Source organism: Dama dama, chromosome 14, assembly GCF_033118175.1.
Source record: "Dama dama isolate Ldn47 chromosome 14, ASM3311817v1, whole genome shotgun sequence".
Classification (NCBI taxonomy): Eukaryota; Metazoa; Chordata; class Mammalia; order Artiodactyla; family Cervidae; genus Dama; species Dama dama.
Genome location: NC_083694.1, coordinates 35,552,928 through 35,580,906, shown reverse-complemented (window position 1 = coordinate 35,580,906; position 27,979 = coordinate 35,552,928). Strand labels below are relative to the sequence as shown.

The following is a 27,979-nucleotide window of genomic DNA, read 5'->3' as shown; positions in this document are numbered from 1 at the left end:
CACAGAATCTGGGCCTTCTAACCCACAAACCAAGACTCTCTACTGTATCTGAGGTGTCGCTTGTAAGTATGGCTGGAAAAGGAACTCTATGATGTGATTTAAGTAGCATGTTAACCCTCCCGTATGATGCCTTGTTTAATCCTCCACCATTCTATGGTGTGGGTACCCAAGCTCATGCTGAGTTGCTCAGTCATGTCCAGCTCTTTGTGACGCCCTGGACTATAGTCTGCCAGCTTCCTTTGTCCATGGGATTTTCCAGGCAAGAATACTGCAGTGGCTTGCCATTTCCTCCTCCAGGGGATCTTCCTGACCCAGGATCCAACCCATGTCTCCTGTTTGGCAGGTGGATTTTTTACCACTGAGCCACCAGGGAAGCCACAGTGTAGGTATTACTTTACAAAAGAAGAAAAAAGGCTCATGGGGAATAAATAACTTGCCAAGATTACACCACAAATAAGAAAACAGAGACTAGAAACAACATCCATGCTTTTTCCATGATATCATATTATTCCCTAATATTCCCCTCTGTAGATTTTTCCGTCAATGTTTGGTATTCTGCCACAGGATTCCCATACCCCACACACATACTTCTCTGCTTCCGTCACATGCATCAAAACTATGTCCTATGCCTTTAAGACCATGCAGGAGTGATAATGGCTAATAATAACTTCAAGATATAGAAGTTATATCTTGAATATAGCTTCCATATATATATATTCCATGTCTATGGAATATATTTATTTATATATATAATATAAACTGGATATATTCATATATATATATATATATATAGAGAGAGAGAGAGAGAGAGAGAGAGCCTATATACAGGATACCTATACAGCCCAGATAATGGGAAACTCCTGGAAACCCTTCCTGTGAAGGCAGAAATTTAGGTTTACAGTAGTAAGCCAAGGAAAATATTCTTGGCATAAATCTTTAAGGGGCATTGCTTCTTCCATGTCTAGAAGCTTGATGGGGTGGGTTATATGTAGAACTTTTTTTAAGTCCTCTTGAAAATGTATTATAACATCTTTGCTCCCTGCTTGGCTATAGCAAAGTCTTCATGTTTTTGTTGTTTAGTCACCAATTCGTATCTGACTGGACCATGGCCCATCATGGACTTTTCTGTTCATGGAATTTTCTGGGCAAGAATACTGAAGCAGTTTGCCATTTCCTTCTCCAGGGGATCTTCCCAACCCAGGGATCAAACCCAAGTCTCCTGCATTGGCAGGTGGATTCTTTACCATTGGGCTGCCAGGGACGCCTTAGAGCAAAGTCTAAGATCACACAAACACACCCACCAACAGTTTTTGCATGACCCTCTGCTGAGGTTGTGAGATATACATGCCCATCTTTTTTCCCACATTTAACACACTGTGAAATATCATAAGCACACAAAAGTACAGAGACCAGTATTTTGAACATACTGTGCTTGCCACCCAGCTTTTGCCAACCTTTAGTATTTGTTTTATTTTCATCTCATATTTTTTAAGGAAATGAAATAGTTCAGATTTATTTGAAGCACCTAGTATGCTTCTTCAGATTCTGTCCCCTACTTCCTTACTCAGAAATTGCTGTTTTCAGAAATTAGTATTTTTAAGTTATTTTTCATTTGATTTTTTAATTTATATGTTTATGTATTTTACCACATACACATGTGTTTATAAACAATATATGATTTTATTATCTATTTTTAAACTTTATATAAATAGTGTCATATATCCTTCTACAATTTATTTTTTCTTCTCAGAGTGATGTTTCTGAGAGGTCTCCAGAAACTCTAGATGTGTGTAGTCATTTCTCATTTATTCATTTTTTATTTCTGAATAGTATTCCATTGTATGAATATATCACAGTTTGTTTATTCTCTCCTTGACGGACATCTCGTTTGTTTCCAATATTTTATTATTGCAAGCTGTGCTATGATGAACATTTCTATTCATGTCTTCCTGCACACATGTGTGAGTTTCTCTAGCTGTCCAGGATTTCTAGCCTTATTTTACCTCTGAGTAACTGAGTGTCACTAAGCAAATAAATATGTGACTTTAAGAAATTGTTTTCAGATGTCTTCAGTTTGTAAATGACCTGGCATTTTTACTTTCAGGAATGCTGCCTTTTTAAAACTAGAATAACATTTTGACATATTTTCCAGGAACTCTACAGTGTCAGGCACTAATTTATTGAAAGTGTTATTTAGTGTATTTATTTACTACAACATTCAGTTAGTTACATATTATACAAAGGGCACAAGATGCTACAAAACCATATACTATAATATTCAAATGTCCAATATGGAAGAATGTGTGCTTATGTGTAACTCATAAGTCTATGAAATGCACATGATGTTGAAGGAAGAAGGGAGAAGAAAGGAAAAGGAGGTTTTAGGTTGGGCTGAGTTGCAGTTAACAAATAGACTTTGTCATTTCAAGGACTGAAGAATAGAACTTTATTTTCTCTACCATGTAATACTCCAGAATGTTTCCAGGTCAGCAAGAGTTGCAACTTATCTTCCTGAAGTCACATTTCCAGCCCCAGGTTGACTGTTGCTTTACCATCCTTAAAATGTGGCTCCCAAAATTGATTGGATGCTGTCTTAGCATTCAGCCACAGGGAAGAAAGAGCAAGGGAAAGCGCAGGTGGGAATTATGAGCCAGGATCGAAACTGTCAAATACCACTGCTGCTCGCATTCCATTGTCTGGAAGGTGTCACAAGACCACACCTACCTGCAAAGGATGCTGGGGAATGAAACCTATCCGTGTGCCCAGAAAGAAGAGTAAACGGACTTTGTTGAAATGCTAGTTGTCTCTTCAACAAGAATGAAGAAAGGAATTGGTACAGTTTTAATTGACGTATTTGCAGCAAGCATTTGTCAACGTCAGCAAGAAGGAAGTTAATACCAATTGAGATGGAAAACAGTTGACAGTCAAAAGTGTTCTTTTCTCCTTCCTCAACCTGGAGAACCTATGTTATTTTTATCTGCCTACATTTCATTTCATTCTCTCTTTCTTCTGGTAACAGCAGGTTCCCAGTACTCAATCCAAGTTTTGGAGATGATGTCCCCTGGCAAAAGAGATAAAGCTCCATGTTAGTCAGAGACCTCCCCCCACCCTCTCCCCAGTAAAGCACAGAGGAGGTAATGGCTGACATGCAGATGGTTTATTTGGAAAATGGTCAAAGGGAACAGGAATGACAAGCTGAGGGAATAAAAGGATGAAAATGGAAAACTAATGCAAGGGTCCATTATCAAGGTGGCCACCACCACTTGGGACTGATGTCCAAAACTGGTATGCCTGAAAATGAAAGTGGGGAGCATTTATACACTGGTTTAGTTGATGTTCTATCTACAAGACTCTGGAAATATACTGAGGATTGAGTATTTCAGTAGTGACTGTGAGGACAAGAGGCATTGCACTGGTGCTCAAGTGGTGCCCAAAAAAGACACACACCACTGGTCTAGACACTTAGAACATCTCCACCGCTAGGGATCAGTGGTTGGATCACAAGTGTACATAAACCAAACCAGGACACTGAAGTTATCTCCCAGGGTATTTATAACAGGAGATGGTTTCTCAGATCTTTCTTCTAAGCTGAAAGGATGCAAGTCTCCTCTGCCAGCAGCCACTTTCCTTACTCCATGGAGAAAATTTGCCTGCAGAGATGAGACACAGACAGAGGGTTTTGGTGATGTTAAGTCTCAGTTCCAGTGACTGAGCTTCTCAGAGCTACCTCGATTCCCTTGACTCCTCCTTTCTTCCTCTGACCTACCTTCCATCCAGCTAATAAACACCTTATTTAAACCACCTCAACCTAATTTCAATTGGGTTTCTGCCACTTGCAACTAAAGTGCACCTGACAATATAGAAATGAGTATTACAGGCCTTCAACTCTAGAACGAAATGACCTGAGGTATTCTGTGCAACAGAGAGGATCTCAACCAAATGCCAGGTCTGCAAGACTCCAAGGATCAGACCATCGAAAACTCTGAACTGCAACAGAAATCCCCCCTTGTCAAGTAAAGGAAGTTTGAAACACAATGGAGACACAATGGAAAGTACTGGGGCTTAAGAGGAACTAAAGCAATAACTGAAATCTTCCTTCTCGGCTCCTTCTCAAACTCTCTGCTGTTCTGTCTTCCCACAAGCATAATGTAAACCACAACCCAGGTAAACCACAATAAATTGGTATGCTGACTAATAGTGGACAGATAAAGTGAAAATGAAGTTGCTCAATTGTGTCCAACTCTTTGTGACCCTATGAGCTGTAGCCTGCCAGGCTCCTCCGTCCATGGGATTTTCCTGGCAAGTTTACTGGAGTGGATTGCCATTTCCTTCTCCAGGGGATCTTCCTGACCCAGAGATTGAACTCTGGTCTTCCGCATTGCAGGCAGACTCTTTACCATCTGAGCCACCAGGGGACAGATAAACTCTGTTCAAAATTCTCCTGTCACCCTGTCCCAAGGAAGATTTGAAAGAAGCCTTCAAGCTGAGGTCCTACAGATGCACAGAGGTCTGAGTCCAATTTCTAAGTGAGAAAAAAATGTGGGGCCCAAATGGGTTCATATTGAAGATTTATGACTCAGAAAGCTTTCTGGCACTGATTTCCAGTTAATGTAATCTCCAGAAATTAAATCAAAAGGCAGCCAAGCCTGGTGGCTCATCCATAGGGATGCTAGAGCCATATTCAGGCTAGAGAACAAACAAAGGCCTGCATATTCACATCCAAACACTACTGTTATAAATTAAGCTAACAAACTGCTAAAGAAATTATATTTCACCCTCCTCCATTAATGAACCCATTTATAATGACAGGAAAAGCCAGGTTCTCGTTCTGAATCAGACTGTTTGCTTTGTAGTTCCTTTCCAGAACATGGCATTTTAGGGAGCCTCTGGCCAGGCCTTAGACTGCAGCCTGTAGCCTACCCACGTCTCTTCTCACCCAGCCCCATCCTGCACCAGAAGTAGACATGCATTGTTACTGTTTAGTCGCTAAGTTGTGTCCAACTCTTTTGTGACCCCGTGGACTGTATTCCGCCAGGCTCTTCTGTCCAAGAAATTTTCCAGGCAAGAATACTGGAGCAGCTTCCCATTTCCTACTCCAGGGGATCTTCCCAAACCAGGGATCGAACCTGCGTCTCTTGTGTCTCCTGCATTGGCAGGTGGATTCTTCACTACTGAGCCACCTGGGAATAACTGCAGCATGCATATCCAAGGACCACCTATCTACCCAACCCCCACAAATAATGGAAACCCTGAAAGTGGATTCCAGATCATTTGGAAAGGAATTAAACCCCAAGTGCCTGAAGGATGGTCTGCAATGAGAGATACAGAATCCATGTGGGCACATTCATCTGGCCCATAGATTCTTTGCATAGTCAGAAGAGTGCTGGTGAGACCCAGGGCAGGGTGTATGGATCTTGCTAGGCCTAAGGGTATGGGCCTCATTCCAGTGTCTGGGACCCCAAGAGCTACACTGGCTCCAGCAGTATTTCTCTGGGTTCAGTAGGCAGCCCTAGTGTCCTTTGAGTAAAGCTCTGAGTAATTTGAACTAGTTTGATAGGCTTCTGCCAACTGCCACTGAAAGTATTCTTATTAATACACTTTTAATGCCAAAAATCTCAAGCAAGTGATCTATAGCAGTGGTCCCCAACCTTTTTGGCATCAGGGACCAGTTTTGTGGAAGACGATTTTTTCACAGACCAGGGCAGGGTGGGGATGGTTCAAGTGCATTACATTCATTGTGTACTTTATTATTATTACATGAAATACTTACACAGCTTACCACAGTGCAGAATCAGATTATCAGGCATTAGATTCTCATCAGGAGCATGCAACCTAGATCCCTCACGTACACAGTTCACAGTAGAGTTCCACTCCCAAGAGAATCTGATGCCATCACTGATCTGACAGCAGACAGACCTCAGGCAGCAACGCAGGCGACGGGGAGCAGCTGTAAATATAGACGGAACTTCGCTTGCTCGCCTGCCGCTCACCTCCTGCTGTGACATCTTGCTCCTAACAGGTCATGGACCTATACCAGTCCAAGGCCTGGGGTTTGGAGGCCTCTGGTATATGACCACTGCTTCCATTTTTATCAAGCACTTATTCTTACCATAACTTGCCAAAATGTACCTTCTTCCAGCACTCAAGTAACTCTAGAAAACCACTAATCCAGTGGCCTTTTCTCTGTCTCCAATTAGCTGCTGTGCCCTACAGCATTTGAGTATATTGAGCATTCCCTTCTTTTCATTTATTTTTTAAAACTTTTTATTTTGTGTTGGGGTATAGCCAATTAATAATGTTGTGATAGTTTCAGGCAAACAGCGAAGGGACTCAGCCATACATATGCATGTGTCCATTCTCCCCCAAATTCTCCTCCTCTCCAGGCTGCTACATAATACTGAGCAGAGTTTCAAATGCTGTATAGTAGGTCCTTGCTGGTTATCCATTTTAAATATAGCAGTATGTTACACGTCCATCCCAAACTCCCTAACTATTCCTTCCCCCTATTTCCCCCACCTGGTGACCATAAATTTGTTCTCTAAGTCTGTGAGTTTCTTTCTGCTTTGTAAGTAAGTTCATTTGTATCATTTCTTTTTAGGTTCCACATATGAGGGATGTCATACAATATTTCTCCTTCTCTCTCTGACTTACTTCACTTAGGATGACAATCTCTAGGTCCGTCCATGTTGCTGCAAATGGCGTTATGTCATTCTTTTTAATGGTTAATATTACACTGCATATATGTACTACATTTTCTTTATCCATTCCTCTGTCAATGGACACTTGACAGGTTGCTTCCATGTCTTAGCCATTGTAATTAGTGCCGCAATGAACATTTGGGTGCACGTATCCCTTCAGATCATGTTTTTCTCTGGATATATGCCCAGGTGTGGGATTACAGAGTTATATGGTAGCTCTATTTTTAATTTTTTAAGGAACCTCAATACTGTTCTCCAATTTACATTCCCACCAACAGTGTAGGAGAGTTCCCTTCTCTCTACACTCTCTCCAGCATTTATTGTTTGTGGATTTTTTTTTTTTTTTTTTATGATGATGGCTGTTCTAACTGGTGTGAGGTGATATCTTCAAAATTTACAAACAGCTCATGGTGCTTAACAGGACCAAAACAAACAATCCAGTCAAAAACTAGGCAGAAGACATTTCTCCAAAGAAGACACACAGATGGCCGAGAGGCACATGAAAAGATGTTCAACATCGTTAATTATTAGAGAAAGGTGATTCCCTTCATTTTAAAAACTTCTCTTTTCTTAAATCTGAGATAACAAAGAAGCTAAGCTCTCCTCTATTTCTTAAAAACCTCCTTGTAAACTGCTTTCAGTAGCTCTCTTCCTAATCGGAAGTGTTTTTCAAAGTCCTGTCTTTTTCCCTGGGCTAACTACTTCCAAAATGCACTTACTGAAATAATTACTTGAGTCACAATGATACTCTCTCTTCTTGAAGAATTATTCATACTTATACCTCAAGGTGTCACTTCCTTAAAGATGAATCCCAAATTTCTGTCTCCACCCTTGACCTCAGTTCTAAGCCCTACTTCTTCACTTACTGAACATTAATGAACATTACTTACATTTCAGGTTTTTCTTTTTTTGGCCATGCCAATGTCACATGTGGCATCTTAGCTCCCTAACTAGGGATCAAACTCATGCCCCCCACCCCCACAGTGAAAGCATGGAGCCTTAACCACTGGATTGGCAGGAAAGTCCTTAGACTTTCTCCTGTTAAGGAGAAAGATATATTGGCCCTCTTCTCTGCAATTATCTTCTCCTGTTATTGGCCCGCTCCTGTTTTTGTTGATTTTTGTCAGTGATTCGTCCCCCTCATGCCCAGGTTTCAAATCAGGGTTACTTTGACTCCAGTCTCTTTCTCCCATCATACAGTTCTATTGATTTTTTCCTTGCAAGATGTTTCCTATGAATCTTTTGTTTTCTGTTCCTCTTCTCTCTGTTCTGCTTCCAGTTTCTGTTCTGCTCTAGTTCATCTTCATCCTTTTACCACAACAATCCTGCTAACTTTCAATGAATCTCAATGGCCTGAGGAAAAATCCATACTCCTTTGACACATAATACATTGCAAGATGAAGAATCAACTTCAATTTCAGTGTTTTCTTCTACTCTGCTTCAAAATAAGCTCTCCATCCCTTCTAGGCCCATCTTGCCTTGGTCCCGGAACACAAATTCCTCATTCTTGTATCCCTCCCTTCATCCTTTATTCTGTACCACTCCCCACCTGAAATCCATCACCTCCCCTTCTCCTGCCCAGATCCTTGCTGATGAAACTCAAGTCCCAGTTCCTCAGGGCAATTCTCTCCCATTCCAGCCCAGTGTTTTCTTGCTTCCTTTTCTGAACTCCCATCTGCTTTATTTCTTGGACACATTTATTGTCTTAAACTATAGGCTTCCCTGGTGGCTCAGAGGGTAAAGCGTCTGCCTGCAATACTGTAGACCTGGGTTTGATCTCTGGGTTGGGAAGATCCCCTGGAGAAGGAAATGGCAACCTACTCCGGTACTCTTGCCTGGAAAATCCTGTGGATGGAGAAGCCTGCTAGGCTACAGTCCATGGGGTCGCAAAGAGTCGGATACGACTGAGCAACTTCACTTTCTATTGCATAAATTTGTTCATGCTATAGTTGCCATTTAAATCAGATTTACTTTAATTTGTATGAAAAATAACTCATTTTCCTATTTCATTTTTCTACCACCCCCTCCCCTACTTACTACACACTCAATACTGTAACAATAGGTGCTTAAGAAATTTTACTTGGTTACTTCTTTTTTCTAAAAGAAAAGGCTGTCCTTAATCTGTTTTGTCTAATGATATACATTATTGTGAATACTAAAGGGGTGGGTGAAAAATAGCAAAACTCTCCTTAATGGTTCACTCTATGCTTACCCATTCTACTAAAACATGCCCCCACTTTCTCCCACTGTTGTCTTTGTCTGTGAGAAACAAATAAAATATTTAGAAAATATTATTATACTCTAAGAAGTTCTCTTGTTCAGAAATTCCTCTTACCTTCACTTTTTTTCTGAATGCAGTCTTAGATCTTAGCAGATCTGTTTTTAAACTTCAAAGGGAAAAGAACCATCAGACTCAGCAGACATAGTCGTATCCTTCTTTCTTTTTATTGAAAAGGAATCACTTCTATTCTAGCGCAAACAATGTATATTTTACATCATAAAGCAAGATATAATTTACATATTACATTTCTTATGAGATCTTTATACCCTAAATGTCATTCCCTTTTTTATCCAGTCACCTCTTCCAGCTTGATTTAACCTGCCAAGTACTCTACAAATCAGTGTCTTGTTTGGGGAGGGACTGGGAACACAGACGGTTGGCATGTATTCATCTGTTATCTGTGTATAGATGATGAAGAACAGGGATATGCCTTTGAACTTCGTGGCCCTGAGGCCCTCTCACACCTGGCTTAGGAGCCAGAATGCTGTTCTTCCAAATCACATATGAAACTTCTATTTTTTAAAAATCAATAATGAATGAACAAAACTGAGTGCTGGTACCCTGTGTACATTTCTCCATCAGATCCTTACATAGTCGATGTTTGTGGTATTGATTCACTAGCAATAAAAGCTCCTATGACTGACAGTATTGATTACTCTATGATATTCCTGGACAGCAAGCACTTGCCCAGGCACTACCTAATTTCATCCAGCACTGGGGTTATGGGGGTTCAGGCTTTTCTCTTCACCACTCAAAATGAATGTCAGGACGAAAGTTTCAAATGACTTTGTTTTACATGATCCTCTATCTCTTTACTCCCTCTTCTAAGATTCCCCCCATTTTTAGCAAAATCTTTTCACCTATGATGTCTATTCCCTGCACTATACACCGCAAATCTTTTAGTTGTTCTCCCCAAACTCCAAAGGTTCACTAGTTTCTTGGATTGCACTCTTTTCACAAAGAATGTTTTAATCTGTTAGGATAAAAACTTGATAATCTTCAGCAGCTAGTGGGACAAGAGAATTAGTTGAAGAATAGGAAGCAGTAATGTGTGTTGTTCAGCCAGGCTACATAAACCATTCAGTAAGAAATGATTTAATAGTATGTTAAAAGAAGAGGAAATCAGTTGATGAAAGCAAAATGCATATAAGATGGGCTTCCTTCTTATTAAAAAAAAAGTTTAGAATCAACATTGGAAATACATTTTCAGATTGATGACTATTGGACTGAAAATACCACCATTAGTTCAACTTGATATGCCAGGGAAAATCACAAATGTGTCCTGAAAGTGGAGCTTAAGTCCCAAATCCTTGCCTGTTACTCACAGTTGGCATATTTGGCCAAAATCAATCTAAAGCTTTTCAACTAATTTAAAAAATTATTATAAATCCTAGTTTAATCCATTTATATATAAATCCAAGTTGGTCAAGATGAAAATATAAGTCAAAGAGATGTCTGTTCTGTGTGTCTCAAGTTATTTTTTGGTCAAATGATGTGATTTTTGAGAGGTCTGCAAATATAAACCTATTTCTCATTTCCAAATGCACGGTTATGAGTATTTACAGCAAGGTAGCATCTCCTTGCTAGAAAACAAGGCTTCTGGGTACCATAGCCTTCTATGAACATAGTATACTTTCATAGTCCCTTCCCTCCCATGGCTACAAAGTGCTGGACATACAGAGAATACAGGAAAGGATAAAGGAGCAAATGATTAGAGCCTCACAACACCCCTGTGAGGTAGGTAAGTATTGTTAAACCCATTTTACAAAAAAAAAAAGGTAAACCAAGGCACAACATGATAATGTGGTTTGGTCATGTCTACCTGACAAGTTTCAAAAGCATGGGTGGAAACAAAAGAGGAAGAAACAAAAGATCAGTCAGTCCTGGCTCCCAGCCCTAGATACTAAACTTTATTTCAGTAGATTAGAAGATACCAATAGCCAACAATTGCCTTTCAAATTCTTAGAATTTAGATAAACCTTTAAGTATTTCACTGAATCATGTATCTTTCGTATTCCTGTTGAGTGGAAAAAGGACAGATAACTAAATGGCTTTTCCTCTGCTAAGTCTAATTCTCATGATGGTTTAGTATGCATCAGCATTTCACCAGAGTTCAGGTGCCAAACTTAAGGACATTTTCATAGCCTCAGTTGTTTCTAATTTATTTAAAATGCTAATGTGAAAGTCATAACTGTTCTCAGACAGCTGCTTTATCAATTGCTCTGTGGCCATAGTGAGAATTTTGTGTAGAGAAAGAAAGGAAACAAGATCCCTAATTAAAAGTCTTACCACGGTAGAAATAAGGACACTGGTGATGGTGTGAAATTTGCTCTTGGTAGTGTTTGAGAAACTGCAAACTCAAGCTTGCAAGAATATTTTATATATATATATAATATATAAATATATACAGTATATATATAAGTGTGCATCTGACTACCCTTAAGGCACCAAAGAGATGTAAGGCCATGCCTTTCACAACTTAGTGTTTGTTTTCCTAGAGAAATGTCTCTTCCTCTCTCAAGTGAAAAATATGTCTTCTATCAGATAAGCCTATGTTAGCAAATTACTCAAGAAACAACAAATATCTTTAACTTAAGATGACTGCTTGGATAGGGGTGAGGGGTAGTAGTGAGGTGATATTATCCTCTATTGCTTAGAGCTTAAATCTAGAGCTTAGAGCTTGGAATTAGCCAGACATAGCCAATCACATTGGATTAGATAGGCCAGTGACCAGATGTTGTATACAATTGCTTTTTTTTTTTTCCCCATAGTAGCTGAAGGAGTAACCTTACCATAACCAACAGAGATGGAGACAATGAGCAAGGGAATTATGTCTGGCACAAATTCTTCAGAAAGACTTTGGCTTTTCAGAAGTTCCTAGAGCTTCTGTCCAGAGAACTGGGAAGAAGGATGGGGTAAGGCACTGAGGTTCAAACAGGTCAATGAGGAGACTACAGGCAATTATTCTGAATATATATATACATATATGGTTTCTTTGGCTGCTGTTGATTCTTTTAAAACCCATACAATCATGGGGGTGGGTGGGCTGAACTTAACTGAAGAAGCTCAGAGTATATTAAGCAAAGCATATGAATAGAAGGAAAAACAAAATTAACACACACAGAAACAAGTGGTGGTGGTATCCCAGAGGGAGGAGGAACATTTGTTAACTAATTTTCATTTTGCTCCTCTCCTGCTTTTCTCTGCCATGGTCCCAATAGTTTAGTTCTGGTTTTTTTGTTTGTTTTTATTTTTTTTTTTTCCCAGCAGATGTAGAAATGACAGAGCAGGATAGGTGTCTTATGGTTTTTGATTTCTTCTTAGGCCTGTTTAATTATTTTTTTTCCTCAGTTGACTGTTGGCACCTGGTTCCTCTGTAAACTATATTCCTTGGCCTTCAGTCTCAGGTTGGCAATGCTGTTGGCCATGTTGATGCCCTGTGCAGGGTTATTGTTGGCACATGTGGCAGAATAAGTAGCCATGGCGCTGTAGGGACAAAGGAGAGAGCAGGGAGAATAACAGGCATTAGTTTCATGAAGTCGCAAGTCTGTGCCCCAGATGGGTGCAAGTCTCAGGATGGGGGCAGGCAGGTTGGACTACATGACCTCTGAGGTCCCTTACAGCCCCAGGTTTTCATTAGTCTAAGGCCCTTAGTGTGCTGAAGGTCCTTAGTGGCAAGTGTTTTGAAGGGCAGGGGAAAGCAGTGGAGAGTGGAACAAGGTGAGGGGGAAAGTATTTTCTGTGTTGGATACAGTGAGTAATGATTTATTTCTGGGGTGAGAGAAGAAAGCTGCTTATGGTGGATAGCAGGTGTTTCATCAGCTAACCAATTAAACCAGTATTTAATCCTGTCCTGCCTACATCACTAGTTTCTGGTAGCAAGGAGGAAGAGAAGGAGGCATTTGGAAAAAGAAACTAAAGGGCATTTTGCCTTGCTCACTCTAGGTATCTGACTTGAATTCTAACACATTTTAACACATTTTAGATAATCACTGAATATCATATTAAATAGTTTCCTTGAAGAACCAGTTCAACAACCTAATATGACTTCTCTGGCTTTCTTGATCCACTGGTTGATGGTACCAAGTATTGCAGAATCAAGAAGTTTCCATCCCTATTGGCCTTGATTTTATAACTTTTACTCAAAAGTACTTGAGCAGCTTACACTGCATGTCGCATCCATTATTTTGGAAATGTTTAAATATCCTATATAAACTAGCAAATGATCCAGTTTCAGTATTCCTGACCTCAGAGGTAATTGTTTCTGACTGTTCTTATTGCAGAGAAAAACCCAAAGTCAGAGACTGTAATTAAGACCTAGGAATACCACTGGGCAGAAATTTGTAATTGGTGGCTTTCTGTTAATTACATCCAAGAATTTCTTTAAAAGGAAAAGTAAAGATTTCTTAGACTAGGATGCAAGGTATCTATTACTTGATACTAAATAGATATAAAGTAACAACTCATTTTAATTAAATGAACATATTTCTAGTTGTTTCTAAGATTAGCAAAATACCTTTCAACTGAGGGCTGGAATGAGATAGACTTATAAATGGAATGACATGTGCTTTTCTGGTGCCTGCATTCCTGTGCAATTTTGTCAGCCACACAGGAGTTTGTGGTTCTGGGGATCAAGTGTCAGACCAGAAAGAGAAAAAAACTAAAGCTACTCTACAAATAGGGAGACTATATCATTAATACTTATTTGGGACACCATGCAGTCAAGACTTCAAGTCAAGAATTATAGTCAAGACTCACAATAGCCTGTTTCAGCTCAGTTACTAGCAATTAACCCAGGAAAACTGGGTTAAAAATTATAATTATGTCTTACTAGAAATATACATCCTTAATTTAAGACCCTTATAACACTGGTGTGTGTGTGTTTGTATGGGTGTCCTACTGCAGGAGGAAGACTCAGAAGGGTTCCAAAATAATACTACACTCTTTCATTTTTGAAAATGAAAGTTTTCAAACTCTTACTTCTTTCTGGGTACCTGATCTTAACTGTCTAGACAAAGTTAGGTTCATCTATAGCACCCTGTACTTTTCCTTTTAGCACTTATTTTAATTCCTCAACTATAAGTTCCGGAGATGAGACACCTCATCTGCCTTGTTCACCACTGTGCCTCCAGGCAGAGCTAACACCATATCTAGCACATATTTGGCATTCAAGAAAGTATTTAGTGAATAGGTAAGTAACTGAGAAATAACTAGGTACTGTATGATTAAACTGATTACTGCTCAGTATCAGTGATCTCTGTCACCCTGCTGTGAGCAATGATTTCTAAAAGTATTTTACCAACAGACTTTTATTTTAAGGAACCAGTCCTTCCCATTAATTGTGCTATCTTATTAGAATGAGAAAAATCAGAAGGGACATAACAAAAGCAGGGGCTGATGATTGCATATTCTTAACCCACCACAAATAGCTTTTAACAGTAACCAAAAAATGAATAAATATTGGTGCAGGTTAGATTTACAGAATAGGCCATTACTTTAACCACTATCTACCAAAAGACAACAGTTGAAAAACAGTCTCAATTCAGTAGGTTTTAATTAGGAGTGAAAAAAAATAATCAGAACAACCTGTTAAAATGGGACAAGTTTTGTTGTTGTTGTTGTTGTTGTTATAATATACCAAGAAGTTTCACTTAATTTCAAAATCCATATTCATATTATCATTTAAGTTCTATATGAATTACATGCTTCCATTCAAGACCCTATCAGAAAGAAATGCAAATCCATAAATCACATAATTGAGAAATTTCTAGGATATACTGAAGTCTAAGGTTTCAAACAAACAAAAAAATCTAAGTATCTAGAAAAGAGACAACTGGATTTGGGAAATGAACCTAAGTTGTAGATTATGAAATCAACCAAATCAGCCTTTCTAAGCCAGATTTCTGTGAGAGAATTAAGTCATAAAGATGATACATGGTACCAGTTTAAATGGATAGGAGATAAGTTGGGATTTTGAGTTATCTGTTTTTTTTGTTAAATACTGAGAATAAAATTGAATGGCTTCTGAAAACAGAAAGCTAAAATTTCACAAGGGAGCAAAAAGAGAAAAAGTTCTCTGATGGCAAACTGGAAATATGGCAAACATGGAATATTGTGCTTTTAAGAATTTGACTCAATTTCCTGAGACATCCTTTGAGATTCTGGACAAGGAAAGTCTCATTTAATAGAGAGTCTGTCTTTCTTTTGATAATCAATGGTGTGGTCCATTTTCCTTAGTTGACAAAGGGAGTTAGAACGGTGGGGGATTAGTTTGCTAAAGATGCTGTTACTGTTTTCTAGAAATGTCTACTGTACTTGTGATTTCAATTTTGTCTATTATACAACCAGTTTGCTGTAAACTTCATAATTTACTAGTGTCATCTGGTTTTCTAGTCAGAAGACTTAGTATGGTAACACATTTCTTGGAAATATTGAGACTCTGTCTAATGCAGGCCACATGTTAATATTCCAAATGAGATGAATGTTGATCCACTTCCCATCTGAAACCCAGATTAGTGAAATTAGAGTTGTATTTTGCCTGGGAGACTAGATTTTCACTGAGACACCTCTCCTTAAACAGCAGGCTGTGTTTGCAGAGTTGTAAAATCTTGTCTAATTGTACTGTGGTTCTTTTATAAAGACACCACTGTGTTTTGAGACCATGACAATGCCTTATAGGTAGCTCTCAAGTTAGAAGGTTATCAGAATAAGAAAGCAGTTGCTATTAATGAATTAGTTTTGCAATATACTAGATGCTTGATAAATGATAAGATTTTCACTTGATAAATGTTTAGGAAAGTTATAAAGTTTCAAAAATTGGTCTAACATTTCAGCATTGCATAGCCATAAGAAGTAAGATGAAGAAACAGAGACCATCTTAATTCACAGCCTCTAAATAAATGCTTAGACTACATAACTCTATAGGCAGAGACCTCGGTTATATTTTGTGCATATACTAAAGAAAATGACTCTGTTTTCCTTCCAGTAGTTTGACATGAGTCTAGTCTCTCAACCTAAATTAAAAGCTCCATTTAGGCAAGTAGGGACCAGTCCTTTGGCATACCAGTGCCAAGCAAGACATGTTACTGTCAGAAAAGACAAAATTAATCTAAAAGCAGCTTAGTCATGCTTTTAAAAGGCCTTAGAAATATGATGGAGAGGACCCACTTCCAAAAGTAACAACAGATGCAAGAAAGCCTTGAGTGGCTGCCAATCTGAGATTGTTCATGACCACCTGTTTTCCTTGTCATCAAAACTTTTGAAGCTCTGTGTTAGGAAAATAAAGAGAACTCTGAAACGTTTTCTCACAAGACAGAAACCAATGAGGTTAATAAGCTGTTTTCAACCAAAGTTGGGGGGCCATTCAGACTTCCTAAACAGGATTAAGCTTCCTGGGCTAAAAAGATGAGGTTAAAACTAATCAATTTATTAAGCACATGATAGCACAAAGAGCTTGCTTACTGACACCTAGAGATCTTGCCCGTTGATCTTACCTTTTGCCTATTCCTCTAACAAGATGGAGACATGAGATAAGGACTAAGACTGGGCTTATAGCATTTGGCCAAAGCAACATTTCTATTTGGTTTTTAAGAATGTAAAGTTCTTTGTGTCCGTGACCAAGAAATCACACTGATGAATAAAAGGCCTGGAAGACTCAGAGATGAAAAAGAAATACTTGTATCCCATCTGTTGATTCAGCAAATCTGCTCTGGAACTTGCAGAGAGCTGACACATTTAAGTAAGCTTGAAATTTTTCCATCTCCTTATTTGGAGATTCCTAACAGATGGAGCTCAGCCATAGACAGCAGAATGCTAACCACCAGCAGGGTTAGAGTTCTGTTTTCACCGGGGGACAAATCATTTCTGATAATTTCAACCTACCTTAAGAGGTTGTCCTGAGGAATAATATGTTAAAATGGCTGTCAAACACCAAAGGAAGTATGGAAAATACTATGCATGGTATGGAAGCCAGGAAACTTACAAACATCTCCCCTTCTGCTTTCTAGCCACCCAGAATGCAGATCCCACCAATCACAAAACAGTTAAGGAGAGCTGAGGGTGCGGGTGGATAATACCTGACTCAGTTTTCAAGTCTTTGTTTTCTATTTGCTCCTTCCGGACAAATGATACCAAGCTATGGAAAAATTCACCCCAAAGACAGATCTGTCAGCCCAAGAAGTCTGTTTCTGAGATCCTAGGGATTCTCAGATTTTTCCAAAGGCTATAGAGCTTGAGGTTTTTGCGAGTTTGTTTGTGATGTGTGAAGTTTGGAGATCATCTCTTGGGTTTGTTCTGTTGTCAGTGCAAGAACAACAGAGGTATACGTGCTTCCATCTAATAAAATTCAATATGAGCTTTCCTAGGGGAATTTAAACTTTTAAAGAGAGACCTGATAAATCCTTTGGGAAGTGATCTTTTGTAATTTAAGTAATCATTTCCAACTTCTGTTTTTAAAACTCAGAAGTTGATCTCTTTAAATGTGCATTTAGCTCTTAAAGTGGACACATTTGGACCATATTTCATTACTAAGACTTCAGTTTGCACTGCACGTTCAGTGATCCATCTGCCATTGCAAACATTTTTCCTCTAAAAATGTTTTATATATGAAGTCTTGCATCTTTCTGCTGTCTCAGTGATTTTTGTTTTTCTTTTTGAAATGCACGTTGCTTAACCGTAGGTTCCAAAAGCGCCTTGTGATATATAATAGGGAAATTCTTACTAGCTCAATCTTAGATACAAGGTACATAAGAGATTCATGACTCAACTGGCCTGAAGAGCAACAAGAGCCAGGACAAGAACATAGTTCTTCTGACCTCTGTCCTATATCCTCTAAAGCCTCACTATTCAAAGCATGTACCAAGTGTCAACAGCCTGGGCATCACATGGGAGCACGTTAGACGTACAGTTCCCAGGTCTTGCCCTAGACTTACTGAATCTGAGTCTGCGCTGTAACATGATCCCAGGTGATTCATATGCCCAGTAATCCTTGAAGAGCCCTTCTCTAGGCTATCAGACTACCCTGAACTCTATGGACGTATTTTTCTTGCAGCTCTGGTTTCCAATAGTATTTCCCACTGGAAGGCCTCACTGCTTTCATTTCTAGGACTGTAAGCCCCGCTTTCTTGAACATACTTAATTCCCACTTACACCCTACCCCCAGCAGCCACCCTCTTCCCCCTCTGACAAGTTACCTTTTCAGTGTCTTCCGTTAGAATCCGTTATGAAGCCCCTCGTGTAAACAACATCTTGGGAGGGAGGAGGATCTATTTTTGAAAGTGTGAAAGGGAGAAATGAGCCAAATGCGTTCAGCAGATGTCAGGCAGCACTGTGACCACGATCAAATGAGGGGAGGAGGAGGAGAAGGTTGGGGGAGGGAAATTGTGGATAAGGATCACTGGCCTCTCTTTCACTTGTCATTAGTCTCCTTTGAAGCCCAGCCCTCCCTCTGGAAATGGCACTCCAGACCAGTACTGCAGAGCCAGACCATTCTTTATCTATCTTTCACAGGAAAGGATGTCCCTGAGGAAAGGTTTCTTGACTACTCCATTCAAAACGACAGTCAAAAGTCCAGGACTTGGTAAATCACTGCTGCCCAAGAGGCAAAGCTGTACAAGACAGGAGTCTTAACAACTCTGGTGCTTGTGTGTGCTTCCATTTGCCTAAGGAAACAGTTCTGAGCAAAGCAGTGAGTATGCACGCCGAAGACAAGCTTCTTTCCACTGACTTTGGGTAGATAAAGAAGACACCTGCCAGAAGAGTAGTGTCCAGTTAGGGACTACTTTGCTACTCTGGGCGACTCAGTTGCCCGCCTGACATCATCACCTCTAATATCCTCGAGGTAATGAAGGAGGTCAGGACATGCTATAAATAGAGCAAACCATATGTCTTGGTTTGCCAGGGACAATCCCAGTTTATGCCTGTTGTCCTTGAGTAATTATTAATAGCACCGCCCTTTTACTCTCACAAGTGTCCCAGTTTGGATGATTAATTATACAACCACCACTCTGGATATAAAAGACACCCGGGGCGGGGGGAGGGGGAGGGGAACGTGTTGGTTGTTTCCCATATCATAATTCTGACCATACACAAGCTATTTGCTTTGAGACTTGGTTTCTTCCTCTCTTTTTCCAGAGGAGAGCTGTGGAAGTCAGCAAACTGTCCTCTCTGGCAAAATTGTCTCCTCACAGTCCCTGGGTTGCATGTCTCACTCATGCCAGGGAATGCCCACATCCCCCAGAACATGGATCTCAGTGGCAGGCATGCTTCCCGCATCTGAGACAAATCCTGAATCAAACAGGCACGTTTATGTAGTTTTCCAGTCTTACTCTTTTTACTGTTTTCAACAGAGTAAGATTTAATGTGAATGAAAGCAGGGTTATATGGCCTAATACATTAGACAGAAACAGGGATCATGAGCCCTGGCTCTAACTTTGCGTGCCGAAGGCTTAAATTCGGGCAAGTGTTCAGTCTCTTCTTTGGAACCAGATCAAGGACAAAGCTGCCACACAGGAGCATCCAAGGATTAACCAAGAGAAATGCCTTTTAATGAATGTCACATGTGAGATAACTAATTTGACATAATAGTACCAACAGAAATAGCGAGTTAATTTTCCATAACACAAAAGATCTATCATTTCCTTTGCTTTTCATCACTTGGTTTTCTTTTATATTTCCTTAACAACACTTATATTTCCTACCAAGCTTCAAAATGTGAGATCGTAATGAGTATTTTGGCTCTAAACACAGCAGAAATATCTTTAAGGAACAAAATAATTTTTTGCCACTTTTCGAAATTAATCAAAATAGAAACACTTCAGTCAACCCTGGGTCAAAAACATAATTGTTGATTAAATTAGTGTTTAAACCATCATTTTTCTACTTAAATCTGGAGATTAATTTATCCTTCATACGAATATGAACAGTCAGATTCTATGAAATTTTTAATTATTTTTTTACAAACTCTGTGTCTAAGAGAGAAAAGATATAAAAGTATACCATGAATTGAATAAGAAGCAACTAGGTTATATGATTTTAAGTGAAAGGAGCAGAATACAAAATAGTATTTACACTATGTCTATACTATATAAAATACTGAACTCTAATTGCAAAAATAAACACTAGTCATCTCAAGATGGTGGAATTATGAGTGTTTTTTTAAAGTGTATCTAGAATTTCTACACAATCTTTCAAATTAAAATATAACACTTCCCCAAAAAGCATACATAAATTGCATGTTAATAATTTCAGTTAGATGCCCATATACAAAGTATGTATAATGCAGGCATGGGATTTGAACTTCTGCTGAGGTCCAGGTAATCTAGTCTAATATTAAGGTTTTCATCTCCACTATGCAGTATACTGCCCTCCATCTCTCACTGGTAAGGACCACATGACAGCCATCTCGGTTATTATAGCGGGTAAAAAAAAGTTCCTTACTAGGATCCAGGAATAAATAAAAAGGAGCTAAACTTCCTGGTTGTGACCAAATTCAAACCAGAGACTTCAAGCTCTGATCCAAATCCATTTCCCAAACCATTTAATGAGTCTATGAGCTATCAATATTTATAAAAAAAAAAAAAAAAACAAAAACCCACCAAAGCAATCTTTCACTTATTTAAAAAATTAAAGAATATGTGATTTTATAATGGTCTGCAAAATATGTTTTTAGTAAATCCTTTGGGAGAGGAGTCTAAATTTTAAAAAGGACACACAAATAGGACTAATCTTTTGAAATCAGCAAAGCATACTATGTCTAAGAGCAATAGAAATTTCCAATTTCCTAAGCATAGACCAAAGCAAGTCAGGCTAATTTCATAATGGGGAATTTAAAAGAAATTTCCAAATGCATTTATGGCATTTATTTCAAGGAACTGATTTCAAACAGAAAGAATATTTAGGTAAGGTTTTTGCTTTAATTAGAGAGATCAAATTCGAAACTATCTGCATTTCACTAATGCATTTCACATCAGGAACTCAGCATCAACTGGGAGATAATCTCTTACACTTAGTTTAAAACCTCTCTTTAAACGCTTAATTAACCTTAACAATAAAAAGGTAAACAGAAGCATAGTATGTGGTTTGTAAATACTTCTTCCTCTGCTACAATTGGCCAGAGAATACAGAGCCTTGATCTGGTTTCTAAGAGTACTCAGGCTTAGCTTCAAATAGACACTTTAGACCGATGACAATGCATTGGGCACACGCGTTTCAGCTTCCCACTGGCATTAATCTGTTTTTGTCTGAACAGCATAATCAATGAAAGTTAAAAGCTTTTCCAAGCAATTGAAATAATATTATGTTATTTGCTTCCTTAATATTTTTCACCTTTTAAATATAAAAATTTAGTGAAAACTATACACTGCTTTCATATATATTTTTTTAAACCCACACAAACTAACCCCCAAAGAACTTCAAATAAGTCGACAAGAACTAGCAATAGAATAGGAAAGCATCTTGGATCATAAGACATTCCCACCTATTAATAAAGATCTATGGCCATGAGAGTGATCTGAATGATCTTGGGTTTTTTTTCCCTTCTCTCTCTCTTTCCTTCTTTTTCCCCTTCCTTATTTCTTTTCATTCCACATCAGTTTTACTGTGAAGTTTGCCTTTGGTCCTACACTTAGAGCCTTATGTGTTAAATTCCTACTAGAGCATAATCCAACCAATCTATCCAATTTGGAAACGGAATAAAGTTTTGTTCCAGAATGATTGCAAGAGGGACTCTGGGCATAGCTTAACAATCTTTTCTTTTAGATTCTTCCCCATCTTTGAAACCTTTGCAAGAGTTCCTGAGTCCAAGAGGAGACTGCTGTTGGCCTGCCCCTCTCTCTTCTGCCCCAGACCCTGCTCCTGGGGCAACTAGTGATCTCCTGTGAAAATCTGGGGATGTCAGCAAGTTGAATGTCTCTGAAGAGGTTAACCCAGTAAGAAATGTCAGCCAGCTGCACAAGCAGCTTTGAATGTGACCAACCGTTGAGAAATGTGTGGAGGTGGAGCAAGGGAGGGTGGGCCAGTCATTCACCTGTACGGAGAGGCCGTCCCCCAGGAGAGATAATCAGTGGGTCTTGGAGCAGGACGAGGTACAATGGGCTGCTCCACAGCAGTCACGTCTCCTGAGTAGGATTTGAGGAGGGAAGCGTTTTTATTGGCCAGCATGGCTCTCTCATTCCTGCGGAATTTGGCTCTTCGGTTCTGAAACCACACCTGGAAGATTGTCGGAAGGAGAGAAGGGCATGAGAAGAGAGAGGAAAAACAAAGGAGAGGTTCCATGAATAAACTCCTGGTTGATTTTTGCCATATAACACCTTCCCAAGGAAGATATAGGCTAAGCATGGAATTCTTCCTAGAACAACAGAAAACATGCCATAATCCTTCCCCAGTGGGCCCTGTTCCAGGGCTATTAAGAACAGAGACTAAGAGGTGCTTCCAGTGATCAGGCCACCAGATACGGGATCCATGACGAACGCATTTGACAGCAAATTGTGGATTATAATTCCTCTCAGAATTATAGTAAAAAGAAAAATCTCATCCAGACTTCTGCCACAGGTATAGTGATATTTTTAAAGTTTCTTCAAAGTTCTTCAAAGGGCAGAAACATCATCTGCTTTTATGATACTTATTGGATATTTAAAGAAAATCTCCCATCTTCCCAAAAGGAGACCCTGCGTTAAGCATTTCAGAAGCAAATAGTTTATCTGGGAGGTGCGAGGAATAACCACAGAAGAGGGAGGAAGTAACAGAAGAAAAGCAACCTCTTAACTGGTGTGCTACTGAACCAGCTCTGTCTGTGGGCGCTTAGTCCTTGAGAGACCCTAAGGATAACACAGGGCATACACCTCCCACTGGAGGGGTGAGAGAGTTGTGGATTCATACATTGGCTCCTGTCAGTTACTGGTTAAAGTTCCAACACTTCTGGCATGTCTCCTGAAGTTCTAGAAAGAAACTTGTGAAACAGAAATTCAGATACTGAAAGTTGGAAGCTGGTTCGAGTGTATTTAATTGCTGGCGTCCAAGGAAATGGGCAGCACTGATACCATTGATGACAGCTAATAAAAACTCTACCATTTATTAAGTGCTACTAGGGTTAGGAATTTATACAAACATGTTACCTACATTTTTTATACTTATGACAATTCCAAACTAGGTGTTATTATTTCTATTTCAGAGTTGAGAAACCCATTTCAATGAGATGAAAGATTCTGTTGAAGTTCACAGAAGTAATAAATGGCTCAGTTTTTGAGCTCAAGGACATCTGACTCAGGATCTTACAATTCTTCTGTACTGCTGTGGAATTTTATTCCTTCATTTACTCATTCACAAAGTCCTTGTGGAGACCACATTCTAGATCCTGGCCTAAATACTGGGAATGAAGAGATGAGACTTACTCTGCTCATAAGCAGCTCACAATCTACTAAAAGAAGATAGACATGTAAATTTGAAAGACAGCAATACAAGAATTTTAGGTACAGTTATGGAAAGGCATGACAGATGTGGGAGAAAGAAATCCCATGGTGCAGAGTGGGACAGTTTCACAGTGCTAGCTGGCAATATTCACATAGAAATACCATGTGACTGGTGCCCCCATGGAAGGCCAGGGTGCAAATCAGTAGAGGAAGAATCTTTTCTGGTTTCAGCTCTTTTGTTTCTAAGGTGTCCTTCACATTTCTATTAGAGTTATCATTTTAAATGCAAATATAATTGTATTAGTGCTTCTCTTTAGCTTTCTATCATCCACTGACTCTCTCTGCCACCCACAGAGTAAAATCAAAATGTTTTATCAAACACATCAAAGATAATATCTTATCTTTATTCTAGAACAAAGATGGTTCAAGAATTAGCTCATTGTCCATCGATTCTGCCACATTCTGTATCACTTGGCCTTCATGCACTGGTGCTTCATCATTTCAGATCTTACTCTGGGGTTAAGACTCCCAAATGTATTTGGCTATTTTCCCACCTATATGTATTCACACTGAATGTTCTGTCTGCAGTATTCTCCCCTTTTATCCAGGTGCCAACGACTTGTTTTTTTAAGGTTTAACTTGAACATCACCTTCTTTGTGAAATGTTAGCGTGGAAGGAACGTGATTTTACAACCTAACAGAGTTAAAGAAAAATATTGGCTCCATGACTTAAAGATTTGTCCTTGGATAGTTATATATGTCTCTGATCCTTTGTCTCACAATCAAATAAAGATGACAATACCAACTCACAGGTTGTTGTGAGACTTGGCATAGAATGGCTACTCAATGTTCATATATTCTCTTTTTCCCCAGGCAGATTTAATCAGTCCTTCCTCTGATCTATCACTAATTCTTGAACATTCCTTTAGTGTAGGAATCATCTTATGCTCTGATAATAGTATGATCTGCACATTTGTCTTCTCTGCTCCCAGTCTGGAATATCTTTGAGGAAAAAACCAGTGTATTATTTATCCCCAGCAAAGCAAAACCAGTTCCAAGAGAATAACAGATGCTTGATAGATATTTGAGAGGGAAGAAAGACAGGGAAAAAATGAGATTGCAAAGATGATAAGATATGGCTTCCATCCAAAAGAACTTCACAGTCTAGCTGGGGAAGTTGGCCTGCGCACAACTCAATATAATACATGTCACGTTGTGATAAAGGCCATAAATATAAAGAAGGCCAGATTCAGAGGCAGTGGTTTAGACTGGCAAAGGGTAAGTCTTCATAGAGGAAGAATAAAGTCACAAAGGGAGAATTCTGTCCTGCTTACATGGGAAATGTTCACAATTCTAAAAGACTTTAGAACATAGTAGGATGGAAAAGGAAGAAGATAAAATAGTTTCAACACATAAGAATGTCATTTGCTTATTGCGATGGGACCAATTTAGCTCCCTAATCCAAAATTGCTCTTTCACCTTTTTTTGTTAATTCCCAACATTGCCCTGTTCAGGTTCCCTTATTTAAAATTCAGGTCGCCATGGCAAAAGTGGTACTTTCAGGCACTGTGAGTTATTGACCTAAAATTATTTATTATACCACTGGAGGCCAAGCCTGGGGCATAAAAAAGTATGGGTTTTGAAGGAGAAAGGAAAGGATTTCAGAGTAGAAACAGGGAGCATGTTTGGAGAACTGTGGTGAGCAGCATGGGGGAAGAGGATGTGGGAAGGCTGACCTCAGAGTTGTGCTTTGGACAGCAGGATGGAGAGAGCAGAACTGAATTTGTGCCTGTGGACCACTCTCATCTGAGCCTTGAGAGACTCCCACATAGTAACACCAGCATCCTCACATCTGCCCGCTCCTAACCTATCCTTGGGGGTACCACAGTGTCCAGGCAACTTACCCCTTTTGTCAAAGACATTTTTTTTTTTTCTCCTGGGGAGGACTTTTAAGTGAAATCCCCATTTCACAGGGACAATGCTTGCACACTGTCTTCAGGCTGAGGCAACCTCTTAGACCCTCACCCTCAACAAATATCTCTCACAGTGTAGGGTTCTGCATACAGTCCCTAGCCTCCACACCCTTCCACACCCTAGCCCAAGTCCCCCATCAAGAGAGTTATCATTTGAAGAAAGAAATCCTTCAAGCCCAGGGCCTACCCCGGTGGCTCAGGGATGAAGATTCCACCTACCAAAGTAGGAGTCACGGGTTTGATCTGTGGTCCAGGAAGATCCTACATGTGCAGAGCAACTAAGCTCGTGCACCACAGCTATTGAGTCTGTGCTCTAGAGCCCATGTTCCCCAATAAGAAAAGCCACCGCAATGAAAAACCCATGCATTGCTATGAAGAGTAGGCCCCACTCTCTGCAACTAGAGAAAAGCCCGGGCAGCAATGAAGACCCAGTAGAACCAAAAGTAAATAAATCTTTAAAGAAATATTTTTCAAAAAGAAATTCTTCAATCTCAGACTGAACACAGATTTACAAACAATAATTTATTAGGGAAGACAAGCCTACCTCCAGCAATATGGAAGATAATCAAATCTGGACTCTGAGCAGAGATAGCAAAGCACTGCTTGAAAAAGCATGTAGCCAGAAGACTTGTTTATGTATTTATTTAAAACCTACTATAATGCTTAAAAACATGAACTCTAGATCTGCATATGTGTCTTCAAATTCTAGTTCAGCCCCTTCCTAGCTGTGTCACGTTATACACAATCCTTTAATCTCTGAGTCTCAGTTTCCGTATCTGTCAGATGAATATTATCCACCTCACTGAATTGGGGTGAGGATTAGACAGATCAGTTATGTAACTAAGGACACTGGTTAGCATATAAGGGCTCAGCTCGTATTAGTTATTATTATCATCATTATTATTCCTAATCACAGATTGTATTACTTCTAGATGCGTGGCTTGTAGTTGATGAGTCATGGCATTAATATTTGAAAGAATTACTATTCTCTCTTCACCTCGTTTTATATGCACTTACCCTTCTTCACTTCACAGAAACACAAAATCACTTACTTAAATGTGCTCTTAATGCAGTTTCTAAGTTCAGCGTCTGCTGTGTTCATTCCCCACCGCCATCCATGTCCATCACTATAAATATGTTTCTTGAAGATGTGGACATTCCCAAAGTCTGGGGAGGAAAACTGAGGTGGGGGACAGAGAGTTCATCTCTTTGACCACCCGACTGCTCAAGTTGAAAGCTAGGGCAAGGTGGTGGGGAAGGTGCAGAGTCAAATCCTCTGAAGGACAATGTTTATAACATGAATCTGGAAGGGTGGGAAACAATGAGAGGTGTGAGACTGCCAGCAAGGCGTATTCTGCCCTACTGAAAGGCCTTCACTTTGATTTTTAAAACTATGCTTCTGCCAAAAGAAACACAATCAGAAACTGATTCTGCCTTCATGCTGCCCATTTATAATCCTTCTTACTATCAGCTCTGGTCTGAAACCTACAAGTGGTGTTTTTCAACAGTCTTCAGAGACATGCCTTTGAGGCGGGGAGTACTCTGGTTACCTGCACTCTGGCCTCAGTGAGGTTCACCCGGCGGGCAAGGTCTTCTCGCACAAAAGCATCTGGGTAGTGTGTCCGCTCAAAGACACGCTCCAAAGCCTGCAGCTGACTGCTGTTGAAGGTTGTCCTGTTCCTCCGCTGCTTTCTTTTCTTCTTTTCCTCTGAGTTCAGTTGATCATCTGGAATACAAGAAATTGATGATAAAGGAGCTAAAGTCACGTCAGAGGTCTGGTTTATACTTCTTCACTGTATATCTACAGTGAAACTGTTTCCTTGGCTCCCATGCTCATCAAAGTGCTAGGGCCAAATGCCACTTTCCGGGTGCAAATGCCATCAAGTTCATACGCCAAGAACCCACAGCAGTTTTGATGTTTGTTTTTTGCTTCTAAATCTTCAACCAGACCTGAACTCTCAGAGAGATCTTTTAATATGCTCCCTGAAGCCTGTTTTGTCAAAGAGGGTTAAAGAAAGATTTTACTCCTCTCTATATTCTCTGGACATCTCCAGAGATGGGGAAAGGAGAAGAGATTGCTTTGGACCTCATTTGTCTTAGGTAATACTATGTTCATTCACACAGTTTCATAACCGAGGAGCCGAACAATTCCCTGGTTATGTCACCTCAACAAACCCACATCAACACAAATGCAGTTATAGAAGAAAAGCTATATTCAAACAGATTAGAAGGATTTCTGTTTTTCCCATGCATCTTCCTGGAAAAAACAAATAATTTCTCATTGTGTTTGTTCACGGTTCCATGCTGTTGCTGAGTTAGGTGTCAAGGGCATCAGCTTAGATCAGGGCTAGTGCTACAACACCTACCCACCCCAGCTGACGCTGACCTGGAATTCACTAAGAACTCAAGAACAGTCCTGAAAGACCTCTGAGCCAGTTTCACCCCAAATTTGAGCTCTAGGGCTTTGAGGTCTTAGGAACCTTTGGATAATCATGTCCTCAAGTTTTTAGCCATCAAGATTCCTCCTTGATTTTCTCAGAGTTCCCCCAAAGGCACTGTGGCCAGCTGGTCGTCCAGCCTGCCCAGGGCTGTAAGAGAGTCGTGTGCTCTGTCCTGCTGCCC

The 27,979-nt window shown here is 39.7% G+C and overlaps 1 protein-coding gene across 3 annotated transcripts in view; it reads right to left on the bottom strand.

The window, feature by feature from the left end:
• Positions 1-3,142: 3,142 nt before the first annotated feature.
• PRRX1 (paired related homeobox 1) overlaps positions 3,143-27,979 on the bottom strand; it is an 82,731-nt gene continuing 57,894 nt past the window's right edge. The window contains exons 2-5 of one of the 3 annotated variants that reach the window (XM_061160300.1): positions 26,908-27,083; positions 22,004-22,185; positions 18,171-18,242; positions 3,143-3,650 (exon numbers count right to left, since the gene is read on the bottom strand). In XM_061160300.1, the coding sequence (XP_061016283.1) occupies positions 18,188-18,242; positions 22,004-22,185; positions 26,908-27,083 (413 nt within the window). In that variant the 3' untranslated portion in view covers positions 3,143-3,650; positions 18,171-18,187. Of the gene's footprint in view, positions 3,651-9,124; positions 12,466-18,170; positions 18,243-22,003; positions 22,186-26,907; positions 27,084-27,979 lie in introns of those variants that run through there. The other 2 variants (XM_061160299.1, XM_061160298.1) reach the window with 2 other exon arrangements.